The sequence below is a fragment of the Nomascus leucogenys genome, chromosome 6 (genome assembly GCF_006542625.1).
Source record: "Nomascus leucogenys isolate Asia chromosome 6, Asia_NLE_v1, whole genome shotgun sequence".
Lineage (NCBI taxonomy): Eukaryota > Metazoa > Chordata > Mammalia > Primates > Hylobatidae > Nomascus > Nomascus leucogenys.
Genome location: NC_044386.1, coordinates 78,881,792 through 78,908,446, shown reverse-complemented (window position 1 = coordinate 78,908,446; position 26,655 = coordinate 78,881,792). Strand labels below are relative to the sequence as shown.

Here is a 26,655-nt window from a genome sequence, read left to right as displayed (position 1 = left end):
GCGTAAGCCACCGCGCCCGACCTCCTCCCTTTATTTCATCCATTTTATAATTCACATTATTATTGATCGTTGATAATTGCACCTGTTGTAATAATATTGATATAATTGCACCTATTGCATTACGATACTATTATTGATATCGATAATTTCACCTACTGTAATGATCAATAAAGACAGGTAGAAAGAAAACAAAAATAACTGAAACTACCGGGAAGCGTCCCTGCGGACAGCAAAGAGTGAAGAAACGCCTTGAGGCGTAGTAACGCCACCAATAAGGAATCGACGCGACGGGTCCGCCCACAGGCAAGGAAGGCCGACCCGGCGCGTGCAGGCGCGAGCGGTAGCCCGTGACGTCTGAGGGGGTTGGGGTATGCTCTGTGGGTTTCAAGAAGACGCCACGCCTCCGCCGCCGCCACGCCTCCGCCGCCGCCACCGCCGGCTGCAGCGCCCGGAGGAGGTCGGGATGTTATCACTTCCGCCGGGGCGTCTCACTGTGTCCGGGTCAGCTGCTGCCGCCGCCGCCGTGCCGCTGCGGCCGAGGGATTGGGCTGGGGTCTCCACCGCCGACCGAGGGGAGCGGGCTCCGCTCGGCGCTGCTTTTTGCGACCTGGCCGTCAGCCCCACGTCGCCGGCCTGGAGGGGCGAAGAGGACGAGGGGGCCAAGGCTTCCTCCGGGGTGAGTGCGACCTGGGAGAACTCGGCACGGTGGCTCCGGCGCTGGACTGGGAACCGGCGTAGGGGCGAAAGTCTGTCGGGCGCGTGCCCACGACGTCCGGGGAGAGGAAACCCAGAGGATTACCCTTGGTTGGGGGAGCCATAGAACCTGCTCGGGAGGTGCTTCCTGGATCCCCGCCCAGCTTAGGTCCCCGCCCTTGGCTCGGGTCCTGTTTGTATTTGGCAGTTTGGCCCCCCACCCCGTCGCTTTTCCGTTTCTGGTAGTTGTGCTCGGGATGGAACCTTGCCCCTCCTTCGCTCCCCCACCCTTTTACCCTGGTGTGGGTGAAGTGGCTGGGCTACGATGGTTCAGTATTTATGACCAGCGTCCGTCCTGGTACAGAACAAAGAAACTTGGACTTCTGGTATGCCTCGTAACCTTGGGGAATAGACACGGAAGCAGCATAAGTAATCAGGGCTTTAATAGATCTTCCCGAGTACGCTAAACCAAATATAGAGTGTGTACGTCAAAAGCCGAGTCCCCGCGTGAATCTAGACACTACCCTCTCTGTTTAAATACCTGGCAAAATGGTTTGGATTTCTGGATGCATTTCATGCCGCTGGAGAGTTACTTGTCTGTGTGTCCTGTGAGTTCTTTGACGAAACAGCTTTTGCGGTGTTCATCAAGATAGTTACAGTGCCTCCTATTTATTTAATTGAATAAACTTTGTGATTGCATTTTAGTGTTGCTTTTTTCATTCTCACCTTCTCTTGATTAGGATCTCTATTTCACCTAATACCTGATTTCTTATTTTCAATTAAATGTAGTTTTTCTAACATTTTATAGGAATTTCTGCAATTGTAGAAACAAATTCTGTAATTTGTAAATGGATGTTTCCTCAAAATTACAACTGACCTTACCCAATTAAGTTACCCCTGCAGACTAGTTTCTTGATCATTTTGCACATATTCTTAGTTCTTGTTGGTTTACATTTTCTCTAAACTCTATTCCTAGTCTTCATAATCTCTAGTGCAGCCTAACACTGCTGGGCTTAGACAGGAAGTATGACAGATCCACTTCTGCAAACGGAACTTGAACTAGATTATCATAAGTCAGTGCTATTATGGTCTTCAGGCATTACAAGACCTTTGAAGCTAAGTGCAGCCAAATCAGGCATTACAGGCTTATTCTCTATAAAGTTGCCAGTGCACTGGAGACGGTGTGCTATATTAGAAACAGTTCCGTACGAGATATGGGGACCAGGATGTAGTGTCATTGCCTCATATATAAGATAAAATGATGATAACACAAGTGTCATGCATCCCAAAGTTGCTGGTTGGAACACGAGATGATGGATTTAAAAGTGGTTAGTAAATGTGAAAAGCACTCTGGAAAAGTTCTGTTCATTCTATCTGGAGTAATGCTGGTAGAAGGAGCAATAGGGAGAAAGGTGTCAGAGAAAGTATATGTAACCAGATCTAGTAAGTTACCGGGCTGATAGATGGAAAGATGTCTTGTTACTTTGGGTGGCCAAGGTGGGCGGATCACCTGAGGTCAGGAGCAAAAAATGATAAAGCAGTGAGATGAGACAAACCTGGCCAACGCGATGAAACCCCATCTCTACTAAAAATACAAAAATTAGCCAGGCATGGTCGCTCATGCCTTCAATCCCAGCTACTTGGGAGACTGAGGCACAAGAATCACTTGAACCCGGGAGGCAGAGGTTGTAGTGAGCCGAGATTGCAGCACTGCATTCCAGCCTGGGTGACAGAGTGAGACTCCATCTCAAAAAAAAAAAAAAAAAAAAGAAAAGATGTCGTGTTACATCCTATAAAGTAAGTTTACATCCTGTAAAGCAGAATACTGGTATAATGTGATAATAATATTCCACGATTATAGTTTTATATTGCAACTAATATTTCTAACTACAACAAACTGAGACATCAGTAGACTATCTTTTTAAAGATCTCAGCATTTTCAGTATGTTCTGCATAGTGATAATAAATGTAACTTTTGTAAGTGGCACTGTCATCTTTTGCTTTATTTTCACAGTCTTGAGAGAACTCAGCACCATTCCAGTTTTTCCTCTAAATTTTGTGTTAAGATTTATTTTATTTTATTTAGTTTTTTTGAGATGCAGTTTCTCTCTCTCACCCAGGCTGGAATGCAATGGCGCAATCTCGGCTCACTGCAACCTCTGCCTCCCAGGTTCAAGCAATTCTCCTGCCTCAGCCTCCCTGATCACTCTCATTACAAGCCAGTGCCAGCACTCCTGGCTAATTTTTGTATTTTTGGTAGAGATGGGGTTTCACCATGTTGGCCAGGCTGGTCTTGAACTCCTGACGTCAGGTGATCCGTCCGCCTTAGCCTCCCAAATTGTTGGGATTACAGGTGTGAGCCACCATGCCCCGCTTGTGTTAACATTTCTGATAGAGCATTTCATTTCATTGTTTAAAAACTACCCTCAAGGGAGCAATGACAAGCACATGTCTAGGATTTTTTCAAGGATGTTTGGTGATCTCCTAGATATACAGGCTGTTGGTTAAAAAGTGAACATAAATGTTTAGAACGAAACCTTCTTTAAATGGGGAAGTAAAAGGCTTGCCTGGGCATTTCCATCTGCCTACTGTAATTGATTTCAGCATAAACGGTCGTTACTGGCACCTATTGGAGCAGCAGTATTAAACTGCATATAGTAAAATCACCGTGTAAAATTGTATTATAATCTAAACAGTTCTAATGGGATCTTAAAAAAAAATTGTAGAGGCAGATCTCACTATGTTGCCCAAGCTAGGCTTGAACTTCTGGGCTTAGACCATCTTCCCACCTCGTCCTCCCAAGGTGTTAGGATTACAGGAGTGAGCCACTGAGCCTGGCCTAAATGTGATCTTAACATTTAATTTTTGCTTATGTTGCTAAACTGCCTGGGGAGAGCTGCTTCATCCTGTTTGGATTTACCAGTACTCCTCCCCCTTGAAGCTATGTCGGAAGGAATCAATTATCTCTTTGATTTTTTTTTTTTAACCTAAAGTCAACAACTGTTTTGAATTTATCTTTATGACTGCAACAAGTAAGTGGCATAAGGTTGTGCCGCCACTACCAAGAGTCAATCTATTGAGAAATCAAGTTATTCCTGTGCCAACAGGTTATTTTAACAAATATCATCTTAAAGTGTTATTTCCCATTCTAATTTACTAAGAAAAATACATGAACAAGAAATGGGAAGCAACCACAGTTAACTTGTGAGTCAGCAGTATCCTGATTTTCTTCAAAGTGGTTGTGGTTATATTAACTCCTTCCTTGTTCGTTTGCTGTTCTTAACAGCTGCTTGATGATAAAGTGCTTCCAAGAAACAGTACTCCCTCGATTGTTTAAATTGTTTTGATCTACCTAGTGTGCTTTTCCCCTAAAATTCATGATGAAGTGGTAGAGTAAATCTATCTATATCTCTCTCCCCAAGTTCTGTTTAACTAGATAATTGATTATCCTCAAACTAAATATCCATGTCTGTATGCTGAGGTATTAACACATGATTCAATATGATATTAAGGTAAAAATGGAATAAATAGGCTGAGATAGCTGAAAGACTTGGGCTGTCTGTGTTTCAAGGAGCTATTTGGATTTTGTTGTTGTTGTTTGTTTTGTTTTTTGAGACAGAGTCTCCCTTTGTCGCCCAGGCTGGAGTGCAGTGGTGCAATCTCAGCTCACTGCAACCTCCGCCTCTGGGGTTCCAGCGATTCTCCTGCCTCAGCATCCATAATAGCTGGGATTACAGGCAGGCGCCACCATGCCTGGCTGATTTTTTGTATTTTTCGTGGAAACGGGGTATCACCATCTTGGTCAGGCTGGTCTCAAACTCCTGACCTCAGGTGATGCACCCACCTCAGCCTCCCAAAGTGCTGGGATTACAGGTGTGAGCCACCACGTCCGGCCTCAAGGAGCTATTTTCAAAGGGACAAACTTATTCCAATGGTTAAGCAGCTGAAAGGAATGGATTGTCTTCTAGAATTTCCCAAGATAAACCTTTCCTCTTACCAGTGAGGAACAATTTTACAAACAGAAATTAATATTGCTGGTGTGTAGGTTCCCACAGAATATTTTGTTACATTTTTATGGGATAACACATGACAAATCCTATTCATGTAGTTTAATAAGCAAAATAAGCCTAAGAGATTGAGCAAAGGTTTGCTGACCAGTGTCCATACCCTACAGGTAAGTATTATTCACTTAATTTTTATAGGCCTATTATGTGCTGGGCACCATGGTAGGTGTTGGGAATATATTGGGTACAACTTTCAGTCTCTGCTTTTATTTTTGAAATGCTAAATATTTTTCTGAGTATTTGAGATATTTGAAAAAGACACCCAGACAACATCCTGGTATTTTTTTCAACACACAGTAAAAAGGTGCGACAAGATAATAGAAAGCTTTTCTGATTATTGAATTTAGGAAAATACATGGTTCACTTTAGAGTGAGTACCAAAGACTTAAGAAAACTTAAAACATTGGGAAATACAGTAAATTAAACATCTAGAAGAGACTTATCAGTTTTCAGCCTTTAGTCATAGAATGCTTTGGTCTCACTTGAGCATTGTAATTCTAGAGTAGTAAGTATTTTCACCATTCGGGCTTGTCGATTGTAATTGTGGGCTCCTTTCTACTATTTCTGTTCTAAACAGAGGGGATTGTTTGGTAAGGTAGGTGTCCCTCTTTTTGTGTATTTTTCCCTCCCAACAAAGTGCTAAATAAGTCAAGATTATTTTAAATGTTTTTCATTAATTTATCAAAATTGCCTAGATGATTGTTTTCCCAGAGAATTAAAAACCTTACTCCTATATGTAAATGACTTTTTCAAGCAAATAAGTTGGTGTGGAAAAGTCAGCATCTACCATTTTTTTTCTGTGCTAGCAAGTGTGTCATCAAACATTGAAACCTTTTGGGAATGTTTAAAACCTTCTCTTGAGTATAAGTAAAAATTCAAACTGGGAAGAGAGCCTTCCAGCCTTGGCAGAGATACAAATTTAGTTTACCTTGTGAAATCTAACACTTTAGGATATTTCCATTGTAATTTAGTCATTATGGATCATAAGGCTTTTTTCTATATAACTTTGTGCATCTTTTGAATGTTGACATAGCAGATAAGATAGCTATAGGACGTGACCACATTTTTCTTTTAGAAGACTGGTTGATGTGAATGGCTGGCATGATTGATTTTATTTAATAAATATCTTTTAAAGTCATAGTATCATTTTAAAAATCAAATGGTATAGAAGGACTTACTATGAAAAGCATTAGTCATTTTCTGCGTTTCACCCTCTTTCCTCTTCTACTGGTTTTGCCCTGTCACCCAGGCTGGAGTGCAGTGGTGTGACCTCGGCTCACTGCAACCTCCACCTCCCAGGTTCAAGCGATTCTTCTGCCTCAGCCTCCCAAGTAGCTGGGATTACAGGCGCCTGCCACCACACCCGACTAATGTTTTTGTGTATTTAGTAGAGACGGGGTTTCACCGTGTTGGCCAAGCTGGTTTTGAACTCCTGACCTCAAGTGATCCGCCCACCTTGGCCTCCCAAAGTGCTAGGATTACAGACGTGAGCCACCGTGCCCAGCCTGGTGTCAACCACTTTTAACTTCATTTTTAGTACTGCTAGTGATGCTCTGTATCTCTTAAATATGTTACTGCAAAAAGAAAACAGAAATATGTAACTGCCGTTTATTGAATAACTTCAGATGTCTATTGACTTGAATGTAAATGAACTAAATACTCATGAATACCTCTTTCCTTCTATAGTTTTCACTGTTTTGTTGCATTGTTAACCAGTTTGATCTTTATCTTACCTAAACTTCTATTTCTTATTCCATCACCAGAGGGAGTATCTCTAGATTTCTCACTTTTAAAATGGGGATATTGGCACTCACATGATTCCTTGGAAAAACTAAAACTAAAGTTCATGGCATATGTTAAAATATGTAGTTGCATAAAAGGGCATTCACCAAGTTCAGTGTTTGAAAACATCTGCCGAGCTATATGAGAAGGGCATAGTATAGATATGAAACAAATCAAAAGATAGCATAATTCATTTACGGCACAAGTCATTGAATAGACTTCTTTCAGTGGCTCAGGAATTGTGGCATCAAACTATTGAGAAGGAAACATAAGAGATAGCACACCACCTGACTCTGCTGAATCATGAGTTTAAATATTATTGATTTACTATTATTTACTCTCTCTAGAATCAACCTGTATCCAAGAGACAGAAAATTTAATTATGAATCTGTAATAAAGAACATTTTTATTTCTTACCCCACTTCAAATTTTTTAATATAATCTGTAGTATGAAATATATTTTCAGTCATAACCTGAGATACTATACATGCAACTGAAAACAAGTATTTTCACTGAACAGTATCCTAACTATAAACAGTATTTAACTTTCCCAGAATATATGTAGTCTGAATATTCTCTTTTCTTTAAAAAAAAAAAAAATTGCAACCTCGTAAATGAATTTCATGACCAGACCACTATACTAAACATCAAGTATGAACTAATATATAAGATTATCGTGCCTTTTCAGTGGATAAAAAGTAAAGTGGAAATTAAGTTATACATTTTTCTCTCTTCATAGGACATTGGCTCCCTGGATTTTCAAGAGTTTGTAGTTGACATTGAATCCAGGCTGAGGATGGAAGGTGTGGAACTTAAAGAAGAATGGCAAGATGAAGATTTTCCGATGTGAGCAATGCTTTTAAATGAAAACAATTTTAGAACAAAACTTCAAAATTTCTTTATCGAGATGTTACTTTTTTTTTTTTGAGATGGAGTCTTGTTCTGTCGCCCAGGCTGGAGTGCAGTGGCGCAATCTCAGCTCACTGCAACCTCTGCCTCCTGGATTGAAGTGATTCTTCTGCCTCAGCCTCCCGAGTAGCTGGGACTATAGGTGTGCGCCACCACGCCTGGCTAATTTTTGTATTTTTAGTAGAGATGGTGTTTCACCATATTGGCCAGGCTGGTCTCAAACTCCTGACCTCGTGATCTGCCCGCCTTGGCCTCCCAAAGTGCTGGAATTACAGGTGTGAGCCACTGCACCCAGCTGAGATGTCACTAAGAAACTCAGTAATACAAGGTGATCATTTGATACTAGGAAGTAAAAGTTTCTTCCCAACAGTTAGATTGATTCTCTTGTATCTTACTTTCCAACCAAATATATATATAATCTTCTGTAATCTTTCATTTTTGTTTTGGTCACTTAAGTTTCCAAATTTTTGCTTTTATAATAAAGTGTTTTAGTGGTTTGTTTTGTTTTTGTTTTCCTTTAAACAAGGTCTGAGGGATTCCTCAGAGAAGGAGGTCTTTAGTTGTCTTTAAAAATTTTCTTTAATTTTGTAGCCAGGTGCGGTGGCTCATGCCTGTAACCCCAGCACTTTGGGAGGCCAAGATAGGCGGATCACTGGAGGCCAGGAGTTTGAGACCAACGTGGCCAACATGGTGAAACCCCGTCTCTTCTAAAAATACAAAAAATTAGCCAGGCTTGGCACGCACCTGTAGTCCCAGCTGCTTAGGAGGCAGAGGCACAAGAATCGCCTGAACCCAGGAGGCAGAGGTTGCCGTGAGCCGAGGTCGTGATGCTGCACTCCAGCTTGGGCAACCGAGCAAGGCTCTGTCTCAAAAAAAAAAAAAAAAATGTTGTGGGTTCCCCCCTACCAAAAAAAAAAAAAAAAACTTACTAAGTAAATTAATAAGGATTTTCTAGCTCATCTGGCCAGCCACCTTGACATGTTTGCATTTGTATTTACAATTATATTGGCACCAGGTAGGCTAATGAAAAAGAGAGCAAAGACAGACCTTATATTTAAATAGTGCTTCCATGCCATAGTGGTCAGAAGACATCCTAGTGCATAATCAGGTGCCTTAGTAGTTAGATAGCTTAGCAGTTGGACAGCTGATAGGAGACCTGAATCACTGTTGCATATGGTGGTGGTAGTAAATATAGGAATGCTGATCTCAGAAGACTTGAACCATTGTTACTGTAGTCTCGTGAGTAAAAATTGAGCTTCATACATTGCATCATACATCACATTATATTTGTGCATTTCAGTCATATTTGTTTAAAATTGTTACATGTTTTATAATTGTATAAGAGCTGTTGCATAAGGAATTTATATCTACTTTTATGTGTTACTTATATATAATAAGTGTATAGGTCTGCTCTGATAGTCAGAATTTTTACTTTGAAAGTGTAGCCAGGCATAGCAGCTCACGCCTATAATCCTAGTGCTTTGGGAGGCCAAGGCAGAAGGATTGCTTGAGACCAGCCTGGGCAAAATAGCAATATTTGGTCTCTACAAAAAAAACTTTTAAAATTAGCTGGGCATGTTGGTGTGCCACTGTAGTCCTAGCTACTCAGAAGGCTGAGGCTTTATCTTAAACACTGCTAGGCTGGGCACAGTGGCTCATGCCTGTAATCCCAACAGTTAGGGAGGTCAAGGCAGGAGAATCGTTTGAGTCCAAAAGTTCAAGGCCAGCCTGGACAACATAGCAAGACCCTGTCTCTACTAAAAATTAGCCAAGCATCGTGGCATGCACCTGTAGTCTCAGATACTCGGGAGGATCTCTTGAGCCCAGGAGTTAAGGCTGCAGTGAGCCATGATTGTGCCATTGTACTCCAGCCTAGGTGACAGACAGCAAGACCCTGTCTCAAAAACAACGACACTGCTTTATTCCATTTTCCAAATAATTATTTATTTCTATAAGCTGTATGTTTAATAGATTGAACTTCAAAAAAAATTCTTTCTTAATTTCTGGATTAAAAAGTATGCCTATGTCTTCTAGACCTTTACCAGAAGATGATAGTATTGAAGCAGATATACTAGCTATAACTGGACCAGAGGACCAGCCTGGTAAGAGCTTGACACTTTTACTTTCAATGAAATTATGGACTTTGTGTTATTTTTTAAAACACATTTCTTTGTCCAAAAAAAAAAAAAACTTGAGTTTTTATTCCATCATAGAAGTCAAAGTATAAGTTGAACATTGAGGAAAGCATTTTTAGAATGCTTTAAAAAATTCCAAAAACATATGCTTCGTTTTTGGAAAGTTTTACAGTAAAGGGGTGGAGGAGATCATTTTTAGTGGTAAGAGGTATCTATAAGGTCTGCCTCTATTTGAAAGACATTGATACTTTATTGATCTCTTGCCAACGATGTAGAAGCAATAATGATTAGAATAAAAATTTTGTGAATAGGTGCTTTGAAATTATGTTTAATTAATATTATTTTTTCCCAAGAATGGAGTAGTTAAAATTTTTCTTATTCAACTTTAGCATCTAAGCATTCCTTGTTACATATCTTTTTCTTTATTTTCCAATTCCAGGCTCACTAGAAGTTAATGGAAATAAAGTAAGAAAGAAACTAATGGCTCCAGACATTAGCCTGACACTGGATCCTAGTGATGGCTCTGTATTGTCAGATGATTTGGATGAAAGTGGGGAGATTGACTTAGATGGCTTAGACACACCGTCAGAGAATAGTAATGAATTTGAGTGGGAAGGTAAATGTTTCACTGTTTTTAATCTGATCTTTATTAATGTATTAAGGGATTTTGTTTGAAATATGTCATTCTTTCTAAAGTTCATATATTTGTTACTAAGATAGGAAATTCTGCTAACCCTTGAATAGTCTCAAGTAATTCAAAACTGTGTATATAGTAGATTACACCAGTGGCTTTTTTCCCCTCTTATTTGCCCAGTGCTGCCATGTTTTTTTCATAGTTGTTTCAAAAATATTTCTTGATAATTATGGCATGCTCTTTTTCAGTCAATCAAGTAAGAAACTTTTGAAGAGACATGTAGTTAACAGTTTGTGGGAAGGGAGTTCTGAAAGGAGGCATTTGGGGTGACTTTTTAAGTAGGTTTGCCTGACATTGCTCTACTTTGTGAAATGACCAACTTAAATTAATGTATACTTTTAGCCCCCGAACCTAGTATTCCTTATTATTTGTAATTCAAAGGAATTGTGCTGTTTTACTTTGCCTGCCTTCTTTAATTACAAAATTGTCTCCTGTATCTTATATATAGTTGTTATAATTTTTATATATGTTTTTCCCATCTTGAAAATGATTTTTTTTCAAAGTAGTGTTTAGCATTCAGTACTTTACTGTAATGAAGTGTGATATGCTATATTTTTGGTTTCTTTTTTCTTCCCTGTTTTAGTGGTTCAATAAACAGTCCAGTAATAAGCAATACTTTGTAAAGATACTGAAATAGTTTTGTGCCTATGTGTTTTGTCTCTTCTTTCTTTAATGCTGCTGTAGTCATTTCCTGGAAGGATATTTTCCGTTAACAGCTTTGTCTTGGAAACAACTAACATGCAGTAGGTTTCCCCCTCCCCCCATCTTTTGGTAAGGACTATAATACTGAAATTTTGAAAATTATTACTACATTAAAAATCAGCTAAACTGCAATCTCAAAACATAAATTACACTTAATCATTGGTGCTTATGCTTTGGCTAATGCTAATTTTAATAGACTTCTGCATGTATACTTCAAAATATTATAAATACATTTCTGCTTTATAAAACTGATCAAATGAGAAGTGATCATTGAGTAGTTAACCACTTCCTATCTGGTATTACAGTTAATTTATGTGCTCAACAACAACAAAATTGGCTCCCAGATAGCTACTTGAAGTAACCTATAGTCATAACTGCCAAGGAGAATATTGTCACAAGTTGAATCTGGAAAGGCATTGTAATTGTAAGGCCAGCATACTAAGATTTTGATGACTCTACGAATTATATTTTCTGAACTTGTGGATATACGTTGCACTATGATTAGGTGGTTTTTGCTAAATTGGGCAATAAAAGTTAAAGAACCATGATTTCCAAAGACATAAAACAGCCTCATGTTAAGAATAAGCCTTTTCCTTCTTTATGGAAGAGAGATTTAAAATTGCACAGATGGTATAATGAAAATTCTCTGTAAAATCTAGGTAGTAAAGTGGTTAACGTATAATTTGATTTTTGTTGTATAACAATTTGTGATTCAAAAACTTTTTATTTTGACAGATGATCTTCCAAAACCCAAGACTACTGAAGTAATTAGGAAAGGCTCAATTACTGAATACACAGCAGCAGAGGAAAAAGAAGATGGACGACGCTGGCGTATGTTCAGGATTGGAGAACAGGACCACAGGGTTGATATGAAGGCAATTGAACCCTATAAAAAAGTTATCAGCCATGGGGGTAAGAGTTACTGAGGATTTTTCAGATTGTTTAATGCAATATCAGAATTCTTTTTTTTTTTTTTTTGGAAGGAGATCTGTTTATTAAGAGTAAATAAGCCCTATACAGAACACAGGCACTAGGTTGACAGACTCGTCTTTTGTAGGACATTTCTTCCTGCTAACCAGTACCTGGAGGGCTTGGTTTTTTTATAACTTTACACAAGGGTTACTATTGGAAAATACAGCTTTCTCAAGACATCTGATGTCAGTTTCCCATTGTTTTGCTTCACAAACATCAACAAAGTAAACCTGAACATGCTTAGCAATTTCCCAAAGTGTTCTTTGCTGACATTACTTTAAGGTCTCCCCTCTTTTGGTAAAGTAGGCAAAACTTTACAAGGAAAACACTATAATACACGGAAATATACTGAGTTAGATTTCCAGTCACCTGCTCTATGGCTCTGAGATGCACTACATCCATAATGGTTCCTAGGACTGCGTCCACCTGATGGTTTGGAGTACGGAAAACCAGCCCCTGTGGGTTAAGAGTCATCTCCCATGGAAGACAATGCTGGCCTTCTGAATGCTGGGGCTCATGGGCTTGTTGATGTGGCTTTCTGGTGTGCCAGGATCTCCTGGCAGCTCCTGTATACTTCAGTCAAGCAGTCCAGCTGGGGCTTGGCGCTCTGGAAGACGGGTACTACTTGGGATATCCCATGTGGTTCCACTGGATCCTTCAATAAGATGCAGAGGTAGTAAATCACCTTCTGCATGTAAACAGCCTCATTGATGACAATATCCTTGACCTTGCCCATTTCTATGAAGGTATTGCTTTCTTTGCCTGAAGCATAAGATTAAGTCATCTGAATGCCAAGGGAATCAATGATTAAGAGAGTCTCCTGATCAATCTTCACAAAATGGAGATAACCAAGCAGACCTAAGAGGCTGATGAAGATGGCAGCAGAGAGGATCATGCTGTTCTCGCAGAGGGTGAAGAGTCCGTAGGCCGCCAGCTACACCGTGCAGGTGACAGCGGTGAGCGAACGCAGCGAGAGCCGAGGGCAGCTGAGGCAGAATTCCCGGCAGGAGGGGGAGTAGTAGCGGCGCTGCAGGGCCAGGCGGCCGCCGCAGATATCCGAAAAGCTCCGCTCATCCTCCATGACGCCCGACTCTGCCGCCCGCACAGCACCGCGCGGCGCTCCACCGCGCTTGCCCGCCCTAGCCGTCTCCTGCAATATCAGAATTCTAAATACTTTTAGAAACTCTGCCTAGAGATATTATGTAATTTTGAAAGAATAATAAGCATTTCTCATGTCATTTTAGAAACATGACAGGTTTAAAGTAAAAGAATAAAAGTACCATTTAAAAATGATTATATGCATACAGTAAGTTGAAAAAGTACAAAAGAATTTGTAGTGAAAACTGTCAGGTTGGGCACGGTGGCTCAGGTCTGTAATCCCAGGAATTTGGGAGGCTGAGGCAGGAGGATTACTTGAGCCCAGGAGTTCAAGACCAGCTTGGGCAACATAGACCTCTTCTCCACAAAAAAAATAAATAAATAAAAAATAAAAAAAAATTAGCCAGGAGTGGTGGCATATGCCTGTAGTCCCAGCTACTTAGGAGGCTGGGGTGGGAGGAGACAGAGCTTGAGCTTGGGAAGTTGAGGCTTCAGTGAGCCATGATCATGCCACTGCCCTCTAGTTTTTTGTTTTGTTTTTTTGTTTTGTTTTGTTTTTTGACCCTGTCTCAAAATTGAAAAAAAAATTTTTTAAACTGTCTCCAGGCTACCCAAAACTGGGACTGAACATTCTCCCTAATTTGTAAACAGTGAAATGCTCTGATCTTAAGTGTACAATTCAATGAGTTTTTACAAATGCCCATATAACCATATATACCCATATATATAAAACCCACACCCCTAAACATATAGAACATTTTCATTGCCCCAGAAGAATTCTTTAATATTCCTGCCCAATGAATACTCACTTTCAGTAGCCACTGTCATATCTACCCCCGATTAGTTTTGCCTCTTCTAGAATTTCATATATAGTAACTAAAATCATTCTGTGCACTCTTTTGTTTACTTTTCAGCATGAAGTTTTTGAGATTCATCCATGTTGTTGCACGTATCCACAGTACATTCCTGCTTATTGCTGAGTAGTTTTCCATTGCTTGGATAAACCATAATTTGCTTATCCATTATTTTTTTTGATGTGCATGTGAGTTAACAGCTTGGACTATTATAAACAAAACTGCTTTGAACATTCTTGTAGAAGTCATTTATGGATTTAAGTAAAACTTGGACTCTTTTTTGTTGTTGTTTTTTTTGAGACGGAGTCTTGCTCTGTCACCCAGGCTGGAGTGCAGTGGTGTGACCTCAGCTTACTGCAACCGCTGCCTTCCAGGTTCAAGGGATTCTCCTGCCTCAGCCTCCCGAGTAACTGGGATTACAGGTGCACGCCACCATGCCCAGCTAATTTTTTGTATTTTAGTGGAGAAAGGGTTTCACCATGTTAGCCAGGATGGTCTCGATCACCTGACCTTGTGATTTGCTCACCTCAGCCTCCCAAAGTGCTGGGATTACAGGCATGAGCCACTGTGCCTGGCCCTAAAACTTGGACTTTTTAACCTTAATTTGCCTTAAAAACGTGAACAAATTTTTTTTTCTTTTTTTTTTTTTTTTTTTTTTTTGAGACGGAGTCTTGCTCTGTCTGTCACCCAGGCTGGAGTGCAGTGGCACAGTCTTGGCTCATTGCAACCTCTGCCTCCCAGGCTCAAGCGATACGCCAGCCTCAGCCTCCCAAGTAGGTGGTACTACAGGTGCGCGCCACCACGCCCGGCTAATTTTTGTATTTTTAGTAGAGACGGGGTTTCACCATATTGGCCAGGCTGGTCTCGAACTCCTGACCTTGTGATCTGCCCGCCTCAGCCTCCCAAAGTGCTGGGATTACAGGCATGAGCCACAGCGCCCAGCCCAAATTATCTTTTAATAGAGAACTAGTTCACTCCACACTTTTATAGAGCACCCACTTTCCATACTTATGGGATATACAAAAATACAAGGCTTAAGTCCCTTCCCTTAAAAATTAGGAAAAGCCATAAAAGTTTAAGTTACAAATCCTTTCAATCTAACAGTACCATATATAGAAGTTAACCTAGGCACATTGTAAATAGTGCTAGAATGTTAGTGGTAAGTCAGAACACAGCTTACTGTAGAGCATGTCATACTACCTTACATCCTCCTAATGTAGGATGGAGGGGCACATGGGTCAAGCAGATTGATTTTTTTTCAGAGTCATTTCCACTTAATTTACTCTCTGCCAGATGCATTCCCCTGCTTATTTCTACAGTCTTCATTCATCTGAAAGCAAATCACATGAATATTTGTAGTTGCATTCTTCTGCCTAATTTAATCGTACTCAGATGAAGAAAATGGCATAATCTGGATCAGGAAGTCCACAGACATACATTATTCAGCTAGTTCACAGGAATCAAATTATAAGACCTGATTTATGGCTTAAATCTCTTATCTTTCAGAAATAGCACTTTTTTATAGGGGAAAATAAGACCACTTTATTTTATTGCATTATCACACTTAATATATTTTGTGACTGAGTGATTAAGAAAGGTAGTGAAGATTCTGATGTTCTTGAAATGTTCAAATCTTTTCATGTGCAAATTTGTAAACAATAGAAATGAAGGTTAAAGCAGAAGTATTTGCTACTAAATAGGGGCTTCATATATAAAGACTGCAGTTGAAACATACATATTTTAGCGCTGTTTTCTATTACTGAAAATTATGTCAGTGATGTAATTTAGTTTTTTTTTTGAGACCCAAGTCTTGCTCTGTTGCCCAGGCTGGAGTGCAGTGGCGCAGTCTCAACTCACTGCAACCGCTGCCTCCCAGGTTTGAATGATTCTCCTGCCTCAGCCTCTTGAGTAGCTGGAACTACAGGTGCACACCACCACAGCCAGCTAATTTTTTATATTTTTAGTAGAGACGGGGTTTCGCCATGTTGGCCAGGCTGGTCTGAAAATTCCTGGCCTCAAGTGATCCGCCCACGTCAGCCTCCCAAAGTGCTGGAATTATAAGCATGAGCCACCGCGCCCGGCCTAATTTAGTTTTAATGTCTTAAATTCTACAAAATGCTAGCATTTTAAAATATAAACTTACCTTTTAAATATCACCCACTTATGGCTCTGGCGATGTGGCTCATGCCCAGTGCTTTGGGAGGCCATAGGAGGAGGATTGCTTAAGGCCAGGAGTTCACGACCAGTTTGAGCAACACAGTGAAACCCTATCTCCACAAAAAAAAATTTTTTTAAATTAACCAGGCATGTTTGTGTGCGCTGTATCCCCAGCTCCTCTGGAGGCTGTGAGGTGGGAAGATCCCTTGAGCCCAGAAGTTCAAGGCTGCGTGAGCTGTGATTGTGCCACTGCACTCCATTGTGGAGTGCAATAGAGCAATAGAATGCATCTTGCAATAGAGCAAGATGCTATCTTTAAAAAAAATTTAAAAATTAAAAAGCACCCACTTTGCCAGGCACGGTGGCTCACGCCTGTAATCCCAGCACTGTAGGAGGCTGAGGCAGGCAGATCACGAGGTCAGGAGTTCGAGACCAATCTGGCCGACGTAGTGAAACCCCATCTCTACTAAAAGTACACAAAAAATTAGCCGGGCATGGTGGTGTGCGCCTGTAATCCCAGCTACTCAGGAGACAGGAGAATCGCGTGAACCCAGGAGGCGGAGGTTGCAGTGAGCCGAGACTGTGCCACTGCCCTCCAGCCTGGACGAGAGAAGAATACTCCGTCTAAAAAAAAAAGCACCCACTTTAACCATAAGCATCATAGAAATAAATAAAAATACATTGCAGATATTGTATTGTGTCTGTATTTATTGGGTTATATCACTATATTTGTCTACCTGCTAAAATAGGGCTGGCTTTTTAAATATGCTAATTTAAGTGGTCTTGGGTTTTTTTGTTTTTTCTGTCCACCGTCCTCTTTAAATTTTACTGTTCTCTTTTTGGGAAGAAGAAATTAAAATTCTGTATAAGATCATATAAGATTTACAAAACATACATTTAATACAGAAATTTGTGAAAAGTAAACTCTTATGTATAATTTACCAATCATACAGATGTCTTCTAAAAATGCCTAAGAGTAAAATCATGCTGGTGATACTGTCTTTGGTTTCTTTTTTAGGATATTATGGGGATGGATTAAATGCCATTGTTGTGTTTGCTGTCTGTTTCATGCCTGAAAGTACTCAACCTAACTATAGATACCTGATGGACAATCTCTTTAAGTAAGTATGTATTTAACAAAAACATTTGGACAGAATTCTGAGCTAATTAGATCTACACCTTAAGAAACTTAACCTTTTTAAAAATTATAAATATCCCAGTTCTTTGGGAGACTGAAGTGGGCAGATCACTTGAGTCCAGGAGTTGGAGACCAGCCTAGACAACATGACAAAGGCTTTTCTCTACAAAATCAAAAAATTAGCCAGGCATGGTAGTATGGGCCTGTAGCCCCACCTACTCAGGAGGCTGAGGTGGAAGCATCACCTGAGCCCATGAGGTCAAAGCTGCAGTGAACTGTGATTTTGCCACTGCAGTCTACCCTGGGTGACAGAGTAAGACCCTGTCTCAGAAAAATAAATATCTCAGATCTTTTCAAGTGCAAGTTTGTGAACAACAGAATAAGGGTTAAAGTAAAAGTATTTGTTACTAGATTACAGGACTAGATGAGTCCTTATTCTTTGATATTATGAAACAATAGTTTTCCAATTCAAGAGAAAAATTGTCATTTTAAAACTGGGAAATATATCTCAGATTATTTGTTCCAACTTTGTTTTGTTTTGTTTTGAGATGGAGTTTCACTCTGTCACCCAAGCTGGAGTGCAGTGGTACAACTACGGCTCCCTGCAGCCTTGACCTCACGGGCTCAAGCCATCCTCCTACCTCAGCCTCCCTAGTGGCTGGGACTACAGGCACATGTCACCACATCCTGCTGACTTCTTAATTTTTGGTAGAGACAGAGTCTCACTATGTTGCCAGGGTTGGTCTCAAACTCCTGGGCTCAAGTAAGCCACCATGCCTTACCTCTCCCAACTGTTTTATTTTACATTTGCAGGCACATTAAGTGTAAAGAAGTGATTTTTGTCTCAAAATCATGTGGCTAAATTATATTTACCCCTAGAAGGCCAATACAATTGAGCCAAATCAGTTCTGTTTCCACAAGGTCATTCTATTTCTCAGGTTAGTGCAGTTTTTAAAAACCGTATTGTGGAAAGTTTCAAACATACACAGGGGTAAAGAGAAGCTTATCAAATCTTCATGTATCAGTCACTTCAACAATTATCAATTTATACTTTGTTCTCACTTCTAACCCCCAGTTTATAAGTTTGAAGCAAATCCCAGGAGCAAATCATTTCATCTAGAAACATTTCAAAATATATCTCTAAAAAATAACTTTTTTAATACTAGCTAATGCGGTTTGAGCATTTTCACTGTTGCTCTTATTGTAGGAGAGAGGAAGGAATTGTATAATTGTATAATTTAGAGAACCTAGTTCAGTTATGCACAGTGATTTTTAAGGCTTAAACTTAATTTGTTTTTTACAGATACGTTATTGGCACTTTGGAGCTATTAGTAGCAGAAAACTACATGATAGTTTATTTAAATGGTGCAACAACTCGAAGAAAAATGCCCAGTCTGGGATGGCTCAGGAAATGTTATCAGCAAATTGATAGAAGGTAATACAAAGACAAGTTGAAAGCTAGTCTGAAAAAATTTTATAATGGCTTTAGGAGATCAAACTTTGTTTTCTGTTGCTATTTAATTTTTTTTTTTTTTTGAGACGGAGTTTCACTCTTGTTGCCCAGGCTGGAGTGCAATGGCACGATCTTGGTTCACCGCAACCTCTGCCTCCCAGGTTCAAGTGATTCTCCTGCCTCAGCCTCCCAAGTAGCTGGGATTACAGGCATGCGCCACCACACCCAGCTAATTTTGTATTTTTTGTAGAGACGGGGTTTCTCCATGTTGGTCAAGCTGGTTTCGAACTCCTGACCTCAGGTGATCCACCCGCCTCGGCCTCCCAAAGTGCTGGGATTACAGGCGTGAGCCACCGCGCCCAGCCTTCTGTTGCTATTTTAAAACACCATTTATTTTTTTAATTTTATTTATTAATTTCATGGCAGGTTTCTATTTTCTAAAGATAGCATTTTAGAATATTGTGAGAGAAATCAATTTTGATTTTTCTATAAAGAATAACCTTAATTCTTCAAACTTATAAAGTAGCTCTGTATTTCTCCTTATTTAATTGAACGCTTTCTCCTTACTTATAAGGTGCAATTTTCTCCACATTGAACACTTTCCTGCTATTTACATCTCAGCAAAGGATGGAGAATGTAGTATGTTTCCTATTTCATTACATTCTGAGTTTTGCCTAATTTATAGTGCTTAGCATGTTTTTTTTTGTTTTTGTTTTGTTTTGAGACAGGGTCTCACTCTGTCATCTAGGCTGGAGTGCAGTGGTGCAATCTCTGCTCACTGTAGCGGCAACCTCCCAGGCTCAGGTGATTCTCCCACCTCAGCCTCCCAGGTAGCTGGGACTACGGGCATGTGCCACCACACCCAGCTAATTTTTGTATTTTTTGTAGAGACAGCATTTCAACATGTTGCCCAGGCTGGTTCTTGAACTCCTGGACTAAAGTGATCTACCTGCCTCAGCCTCCCAAAGTGCTAGGATTACAGGCATGAGCCACAGCGCTCAGTCTTTATGTTTCTTAATGGCGCTTATTTAGTTGTAATCTTTCTTTGGAACAAGCTTTAGAAGTGTTTTGTCTTGGGAGTTAGTCATCAGTACCTAATGGAAGGAATGTGATCTTCCAAATGGTTTGATCTTGCCATGGCTAATTTAAATCAAGTCAGACCCATTAATAGGTTTCTCTTTACATCTAAATTTCACATTGGCTAGCTCTTGTGATTATATATGTATCTCACTTTATGTGTGAAGTACGCATAATACAATGAGTATTTAGTCATTTAAAAAGAAGAGGTCTAGGATAATACCTTTAATTTTTAATCAAAACTTTAAATTCCTTAAGAATTGGAGTTAGGTCTGATTTGTTTTTGTTCCTGTGGTTATCTTCTCCACTCAACACTTCGCTGCCTGCACGGTGCTTTTCATGGTTTTGAAGAACTTAGCACCAGTTTCTCCCTAGTCTTGGAAAATGAGAATAGTTTACTTTTACATTCAGTATTGGCCTCTTTCCCTGGTTAACAGAGTCCTGAAGACAAGTGAATGTGTATGCTAGGAGACATTTAATAACAGGCAATACTATGGACATAAATCCGGCCAAATGAAGTAAAGTTCATTTCATAGCAGTAGGAGGGACCATCAGAATTCAAGAGTGCATTTTCTTGTCTACAGGGGTATCACACCTAAATGAGAACTCTTGGGTGAGATTTTTCAACTATTATTTTGTATAAACTTGCACATATTTATTGATGTCTTGACTTTTAGCATTAGAATTTATAGAAATTTTAAATTTTCTTTGTGTGTTTTTTTTTTTTTTTAACTCCAGGTTACGGAAAAATCTAAAATCCCTAATCATTGTACATCCTTCTTGGTTTATCAGAACACTTCTGGCTGTTACAAGACCATTTATTAGGTAATTTTTGAGAGCCATTGACTTTAATTTTTTTTCATTTATTTTTAGTTAACACATAATAACTACACATATTTATGGGATACAGAGCTATATTTTGATATGTGTATACATTGTATAATGATCAAACCTGGGTGATTAGCACATCCATCACCTCAGACATTTATCATCTTTTTGTGTTTTGAACATTCAAAATGACATGATTTTTGTATCTTGTAAACATTGTATCCATTATATTTGTCAGAAATATGGAGGTAATTATTTTTATTTTCTTCCATAGCTCAAAATTCAGCCAAAAAATTAGATACGTCTTTAATTTGGCAGAACTAGCAGAACTTGTCCCCATGGAATACGTTGGCATACCAGAATGCATAAAACAGTATGTTTTGTTTTATTTCCTTAATTGTATTGGATCTTAATATTTTGATGTGCAATGGGTAATACTTTTCAATACTCATTCTTTATTATATTTTATAACTGTATGTGCGTGTGTGTGTGTGTGTGTGTGTGTGTGTGTGTAACAAAAAGAGGAAGAAGCCATTTTCCCACACCGTCCCCATAAGTTAGCATTTTCTTCAGGCTGTCAGTTGAAGAACTAGGATAAATTATTTCCGGTTGTGATTCATGTTATACTTCTATAGACTAGTTATAATCTAAGAGATGATTTTTCTAATTGATCAATACTAAAGAACATTCTCCAGACTTGAACATAGTGCTCAACAAATTTGAGTAAACTCATCATGAATATTATTATTGAATAATCATATTGCTAAATAAATAAAAATATTTAAATCATCATAACCTTAATGTTTTCCAGTGACTGAAATTCTGTTCTGATATCAGATTCACATTCTTCCATGTAACTTCTTGGACTTGATAGAAGGCTGTTAACATAAATACCTGAGTATTACTATGCATGTGGAAAAGTTTCTTTGTTCTGCTCACCTGAAGTTTTAGTCTATTTAATGTATGAAAGTCAGATTTATTAAGTCAATTTTTACTTTCTACATCATGTATTAAATATTTTTGGTTTTGCTGGAAAATTTAAGTAAGTTTATTTTTAGTAGCTTTTTTCAAGTTTTTATTCATTTTCATAACATGTATATTTACTGAAATAACTCTTCCCTACAAAGGTATGAAGAAGAAAAGTTTAAAAAGAAACAAAAAAGGTATATGCACACCTTGACTGGGTTGCATCTAGACTAGTCCATTTGCATTGCAGACTAACTCTTCCTTATTGGTTGGTTAGCTTGTAGACAAAGATAATAGCATTTGCAAATATAAATATACCCCAACTTCCAAATACAGGGTGAACCCAGAGTTCCTAAGGCTGAATATGACTTGGATTCACCATGTTTTATTGCCATATATGATGCCAATTAGCAATTAAAGACCACAGACCCTTCTCTCTCCTTCTTAGTCTAAGTACTAATGGTGAAACCAGAGAAATTACTAAAAATGGTATTTGGAACACCAAATAATTTTAAGACTTTATCTGTTTCACCATTTTCTTTAAATCGCTAACTTGTGCTTTTGAAATATTTTTGCAGACTTTTTAAAAGTTCTCAATTTCCCTGGGGTTGATTATTATATTTGCAATGCATATATTCTTTGGCTAACCAACATTGATTTCCTTTTACGCTTACATTAAATGGCTTGCTAACCAGTCAAATTCTACACGTGATAAAATACCTAAAATCTCAGTGTCCCATTTAACAGTTAAACACTTCGCTTTCTATTTTAAATTTAATTTTGGACACTTCTGCTTTGAGCATAACAAACTATTACCTATTGATACCGTGACATATATGATGAAAGGCAAGGGTATAAAATACTTAGAATTTTATATAATAATTTAGAAAAATGTAGAATTTAGATCTAGTTTGTTAGATCTTTAAAATATTGGCAATTAAATTAGCAAAACATAGTTTAATACAATCTTAAGAGTTATGGTGAGAGATTTATATGTAATTATCTTGACCATTCTAAGGAGCCAACTGTAACTAACTGGAACATTCTTAACTTTGAACACATTTTGTTTCTGTTGATGAGTGAGAATTCAGTAGGCCTTGTGATAGAATCAGTTTTACACTTCTATATGACACTTCACAGTTTAACCAACACTTTAACATAGAAATGTAGACAGTGATTTTAGATCATGCTGATTTCTCATTCCTTTCTAGGCATTGCTGTGCATTCGACAGACAAGTGGCTGTAATTAAAAATATGATTTGTAATTGTAGAATATTTTGAAGCCAGCTGCTTCATAGATTTCACAGTGAATTGCCTTTGTTGATAAAATGTGCTGTATTAAGCCTTTTTAAAAAGTTTTCAATACTGTTAAGTAATTTAGACATCAGAAAAAATATGGAATTTGTACTTTTTATTTAAATGTATTATTTGAAACCTGTCACTATTTTATCTTGATTTTTTTTTTTTTACTTGTGTTTAACCATAAATAGAATGATTACATGTATCTTTCAAAAATGTTCTGGTTTTTGTAGTTTCTTTAGTCTTAAAAAATAATAAATTTTTGTCAATCTGAAAATGATAAAATTTAATTTTTAAATTTAGGTAGAGAGGCATGTTTTGTTTTGAGACAGAGTTTCGCTCTTGTCACCCAGGCAGGAGTGCAATGGCCCAATCTCAGCTAACTGCAATCTTTGCCTCCCGGGTTCAAGTGATTCTCCTGCCTCAGCCTCCCAAGTAGCTGGGATTACAGGCACCCACCACCGCGCCTGGCTAATTTTTGCATTTTTAGTAGAGACTGGGTTTCACCATGCTGGCCAGGATGGTCTCCAACTCCTGATCTCAGGTGATCTGCCCACCTTGGCCTCCCAAAGTGCTGGGAATACAGGCGTCAGCCACCATGCCCAGCCTAAACCAAACTTTACAGAGGCTAGGTGCACGGGAGCTTATTTAAGGTGACAACTGCATGATATGATAAGTACTGGTGCTAAGAAGAGTATGAAGCTATGAGTCCCTATGGCAGGTTTTGGGGGAGCAGGGGAAGAAGGGGTAAAACCATTTTCTTGAGGGGCTTGTGGGGAAGAGGGTTGAAGAAATGTTGACAACAGTGAGATCCAGTGTCCCCAGTGACAGAAAAAGGATAGCAGTTTTAAATGTTTAAAATGTTTCTTTCAAGCAACTGGATGCAAGTGTGGCCATGCAGATACAGATTGTTAAAATGTTTCAGGGGAGTTTAAAAATAATTATGAAATTAGTTGGTAAGGGTATTTCAGATGTTAAGAGGATTTGATATATTTTGCATGCCTTATCAGAAATACATTCCAAATTTTTTATAACAATATTTTAAATATTTTAAAATGTACTTTGGCTTTACCACAGACCAGGGCTTTTAGGTCTGTTTCACTAATATTCAGGTGGGCACAGTAATGGGTGATAAGAATTAAAACATATGAAAAATATTTTTCTATATCTAATACCAGATTGTTTTAAGGTCCCTGCATCAGTTATTCAGACCACTACATATGTAATAGTAATAGACTGTTATCTTTGAAGGGTTGTCTATAATTATTATGTGGTAATTATGTAATCCTTCTAATCCCCACATGCCTAAATTTTGATATGACTGATGTCCAACCCACCACTAAATAAATAAGCTTTTTAATGGGTTTTTGTTTTGTTTTTTTGAGACGGTCTTCCTCTGTCACCTAGGCTGGAGTGCAGTGGTGCAGTCTCGGCTCACTGTCGCCTCTGTCTCCAGGGCTCAAGCAATCCTTCCACCTCAGCCTTCTGAGTAGCTGGGACTACAAGTGCACACTACCACACTTGGCTAATTTTTGTATTTTTTGTAGAGACGGAGTTTTGCCACGTTGCCCAGGCTGGTGTCGAACTCCTGGTCAAGCAGTCCGCCCGCCTCAGCCTTCCAAAGTGCTGGGATTATAGGTGTGAGCCACTGTGCCTAACCAATAATTAATTTATATTAGATATTTTTGAATGTTAAATTCTTTTTTTTTTATTTATTTTTTATTTTTTTTTTGAGACGGAGTCTCACTCTGTCACGCAGTCTGGAGTGCAATGGCATGGTTTCAGCTCACTGCAAGCCCTGCCTCCTGGGTTCAAGCGATTCTCCTACCATAGCCTCCCAAGTAGCTGGGACTACAGACGCGTACCACCACACCTGGCTAATTTTTGTATTTTTAGTAGAGATGGGGTTTCACTATGTTGGCCAGGCTGGTCTTGAACTCCTGACCTCGTGATTCACCCGCCTAGGCCTCCCAAAGTGCTGGGATTACAGGCATGAGCCACCATGCCCGGCCTTGAATGTTCAATTCTTAAGGCTTCTTACTGTCAAAACCAATTTAAGGCATTCACAAAATGTGTACCAATAAGGTTTGGGGAATAATTATGGGTTCTATAAGGATGCATTTTTTATCACTGGATTTTAAAATATTGATTGATAATTGGTGGCATTCATGGCACTTTCATATTTTAGTTAACAGAATCATTTTGAGGGAGTTGTTTTTCCTGCCAGTTTCTTACCACCTGGATCCCTACCACAGCCAAGTTACAGGTCAAGATTTCAATATGCCATGTAATTTGAACTTTTAAGAAAGTTTATATGCATTTGTATGTAAAGTATTTTATAATCTCGAAAGAAACAACAGTCACATTTCTTGCCAGTGTCCTCCTGCCTTTAAAAATTCTCTTTTCTGGTTGGGGAAATGATGTTTGGTAACTGTTTTTACTATGTCTGCTTCTTTGCAAAGCTTTGTCTTTAACAGAGTAATATTCTATGCTTAAATAGTCATTATTTTTAGAAAGAAAATTGTTCAGTTGCTGGTTTCTTATTATATGTATTCTTCATTAAACAGAGTTGATCAAGAACTTAATGGAAAACAAGATGAACCGAAAAATGAACAGTAAGTTTGGCATCTAGTCCAAACAAGACTGAAGAATGTGCTGATGGAGCAGTGCTGTTTTTGCATTCATAATGCATTTATTGGCCCATATTTTTATGTAACCTGTTACAAAATCGACTTGACTTTTTCATAATGGACTTTTGTATTATACAAGGGACTGTTCACTGCTGTATTGGTTTGCAAATTTCTTGAATTTAGCTCTTTAATAGCTAACTGTATTATTATCGTTTTATATTTTATATTGCTAAATAGAGAACCACACCTTATATAAAGCAGTTTTTGCATTTGTTTATTGAATGATGCATCTTCTTTGGTGAAATATTTATATGCATAAATGGCAAAGGAAAGAAATAATATATATTTTTATGTTATTGAGCAATATTTTTTAATGTGTACCTGTCTTATGGAAGAAATATGCAGGTATATAAGACCACGATTTTGTAAAGTGCATATTAGAATTTTTGTTTTTGTAAATGGTTAAATACATTTCCTGGGTAACTTAGAAAATTAAGTTTCTCATAAGGCAACAGATGGTTAAACTGATTCTCATGAATACCCAAAGATCATATATATAATCGAAGTGTATTAGTACCATCCCAAGGTTTTTTTCTCATTTAACATATATTGTTTCATAATTCAGCAAGTACAAATGCAAGCGCATTGCACACTTTTTCCTTTCTAAACTTAAAGACAAGTCAAAAAGCCATTTTTAGAACTAGAGGATTTAAGAGGGTAGGAATTAGGGTTTGTATATATGTATATATGGGACATTTTATCTTCTGGCCCAAAGTCAGAACTTTATAAAAATCTTGAGTTTGTTCACTAATGTGAAATAAGCTATGTGTCCAGGGTATTGCTCCCCTGAGTGTGTGTGAGTGCTGAGTAGTATTGCAGAGAACGTGATGAGTTATTCGCTGTCACAACTTTTTCTATAGAAAACAGGGGCTGCTTTTTAAACTGCTCTCACTATGGGCACTTTACCAAAATACTTCCATATCAATTATTTGAACTCAGTAGTTGTTTGAGCTAGTTAGATGTGTTTATTCAAGTTTCTATGAAATCATATTTGACAATACTGTAAATTAGGTTAATTTTGTAAGTCTTAGCATCATTATATTGTGCTGTTTTGGATAACACGTTTGTTCCAAGCATTTAAACTGTTTCATTTGGTAAGTACCTTTACATTGAAATAAATTGTGTTTGTGCCTCCAAACAAAAA

General features: G+C 38.5%; 1 protein-coding gene and 1 pseudogene across 2 annotated transcripts; one reads left to right on the top strand and one right to left on the bottom strand.

Moving 5' to 3' along the window:
• Positions 1–371: 371 nt before the first annotated feature.
• Positions 372–26,655, top strand: BNIP2 (BCL2 interacting protein 2). 2 transcript variants are annotated; one of them, XM_030814497.1, is made up of 11 exons: positions 372–676; positions 7,279–7,385; positions 9,483–9,550; positions 10,023–10,199; positions 11,715–11,891; positions 17,079–17,181; positions 18,502–18,633; positions 20,467–20,553; positions 20,831–20,929; positions 21,684–21,719; positions 25,389–26,655. In XM_030814497.1, exons 1-11 carry the CDS (start codon positions 464–466, stop codon positions 25,438–25,440), a joined length of 1,251 nt encoding a protein of 416 aa, XP_030670357.1. In that variant the 5' UTR covers positions 372–463; the 3' UTR covers positions 25,441–26,655. The 2 variants fall into 2 exon arrangements, with proteins under 2 accessions (XP_030670357.1, XP_003267102.2); XM_003267054.4 differs by lacking the exon at positions 21,684–21,719 and having other exon boundaries at positions 25,389–26,649.
• LOC100585380 lies at positions 12,083–13,032 on the bottom strand (annotated as a pseudogene).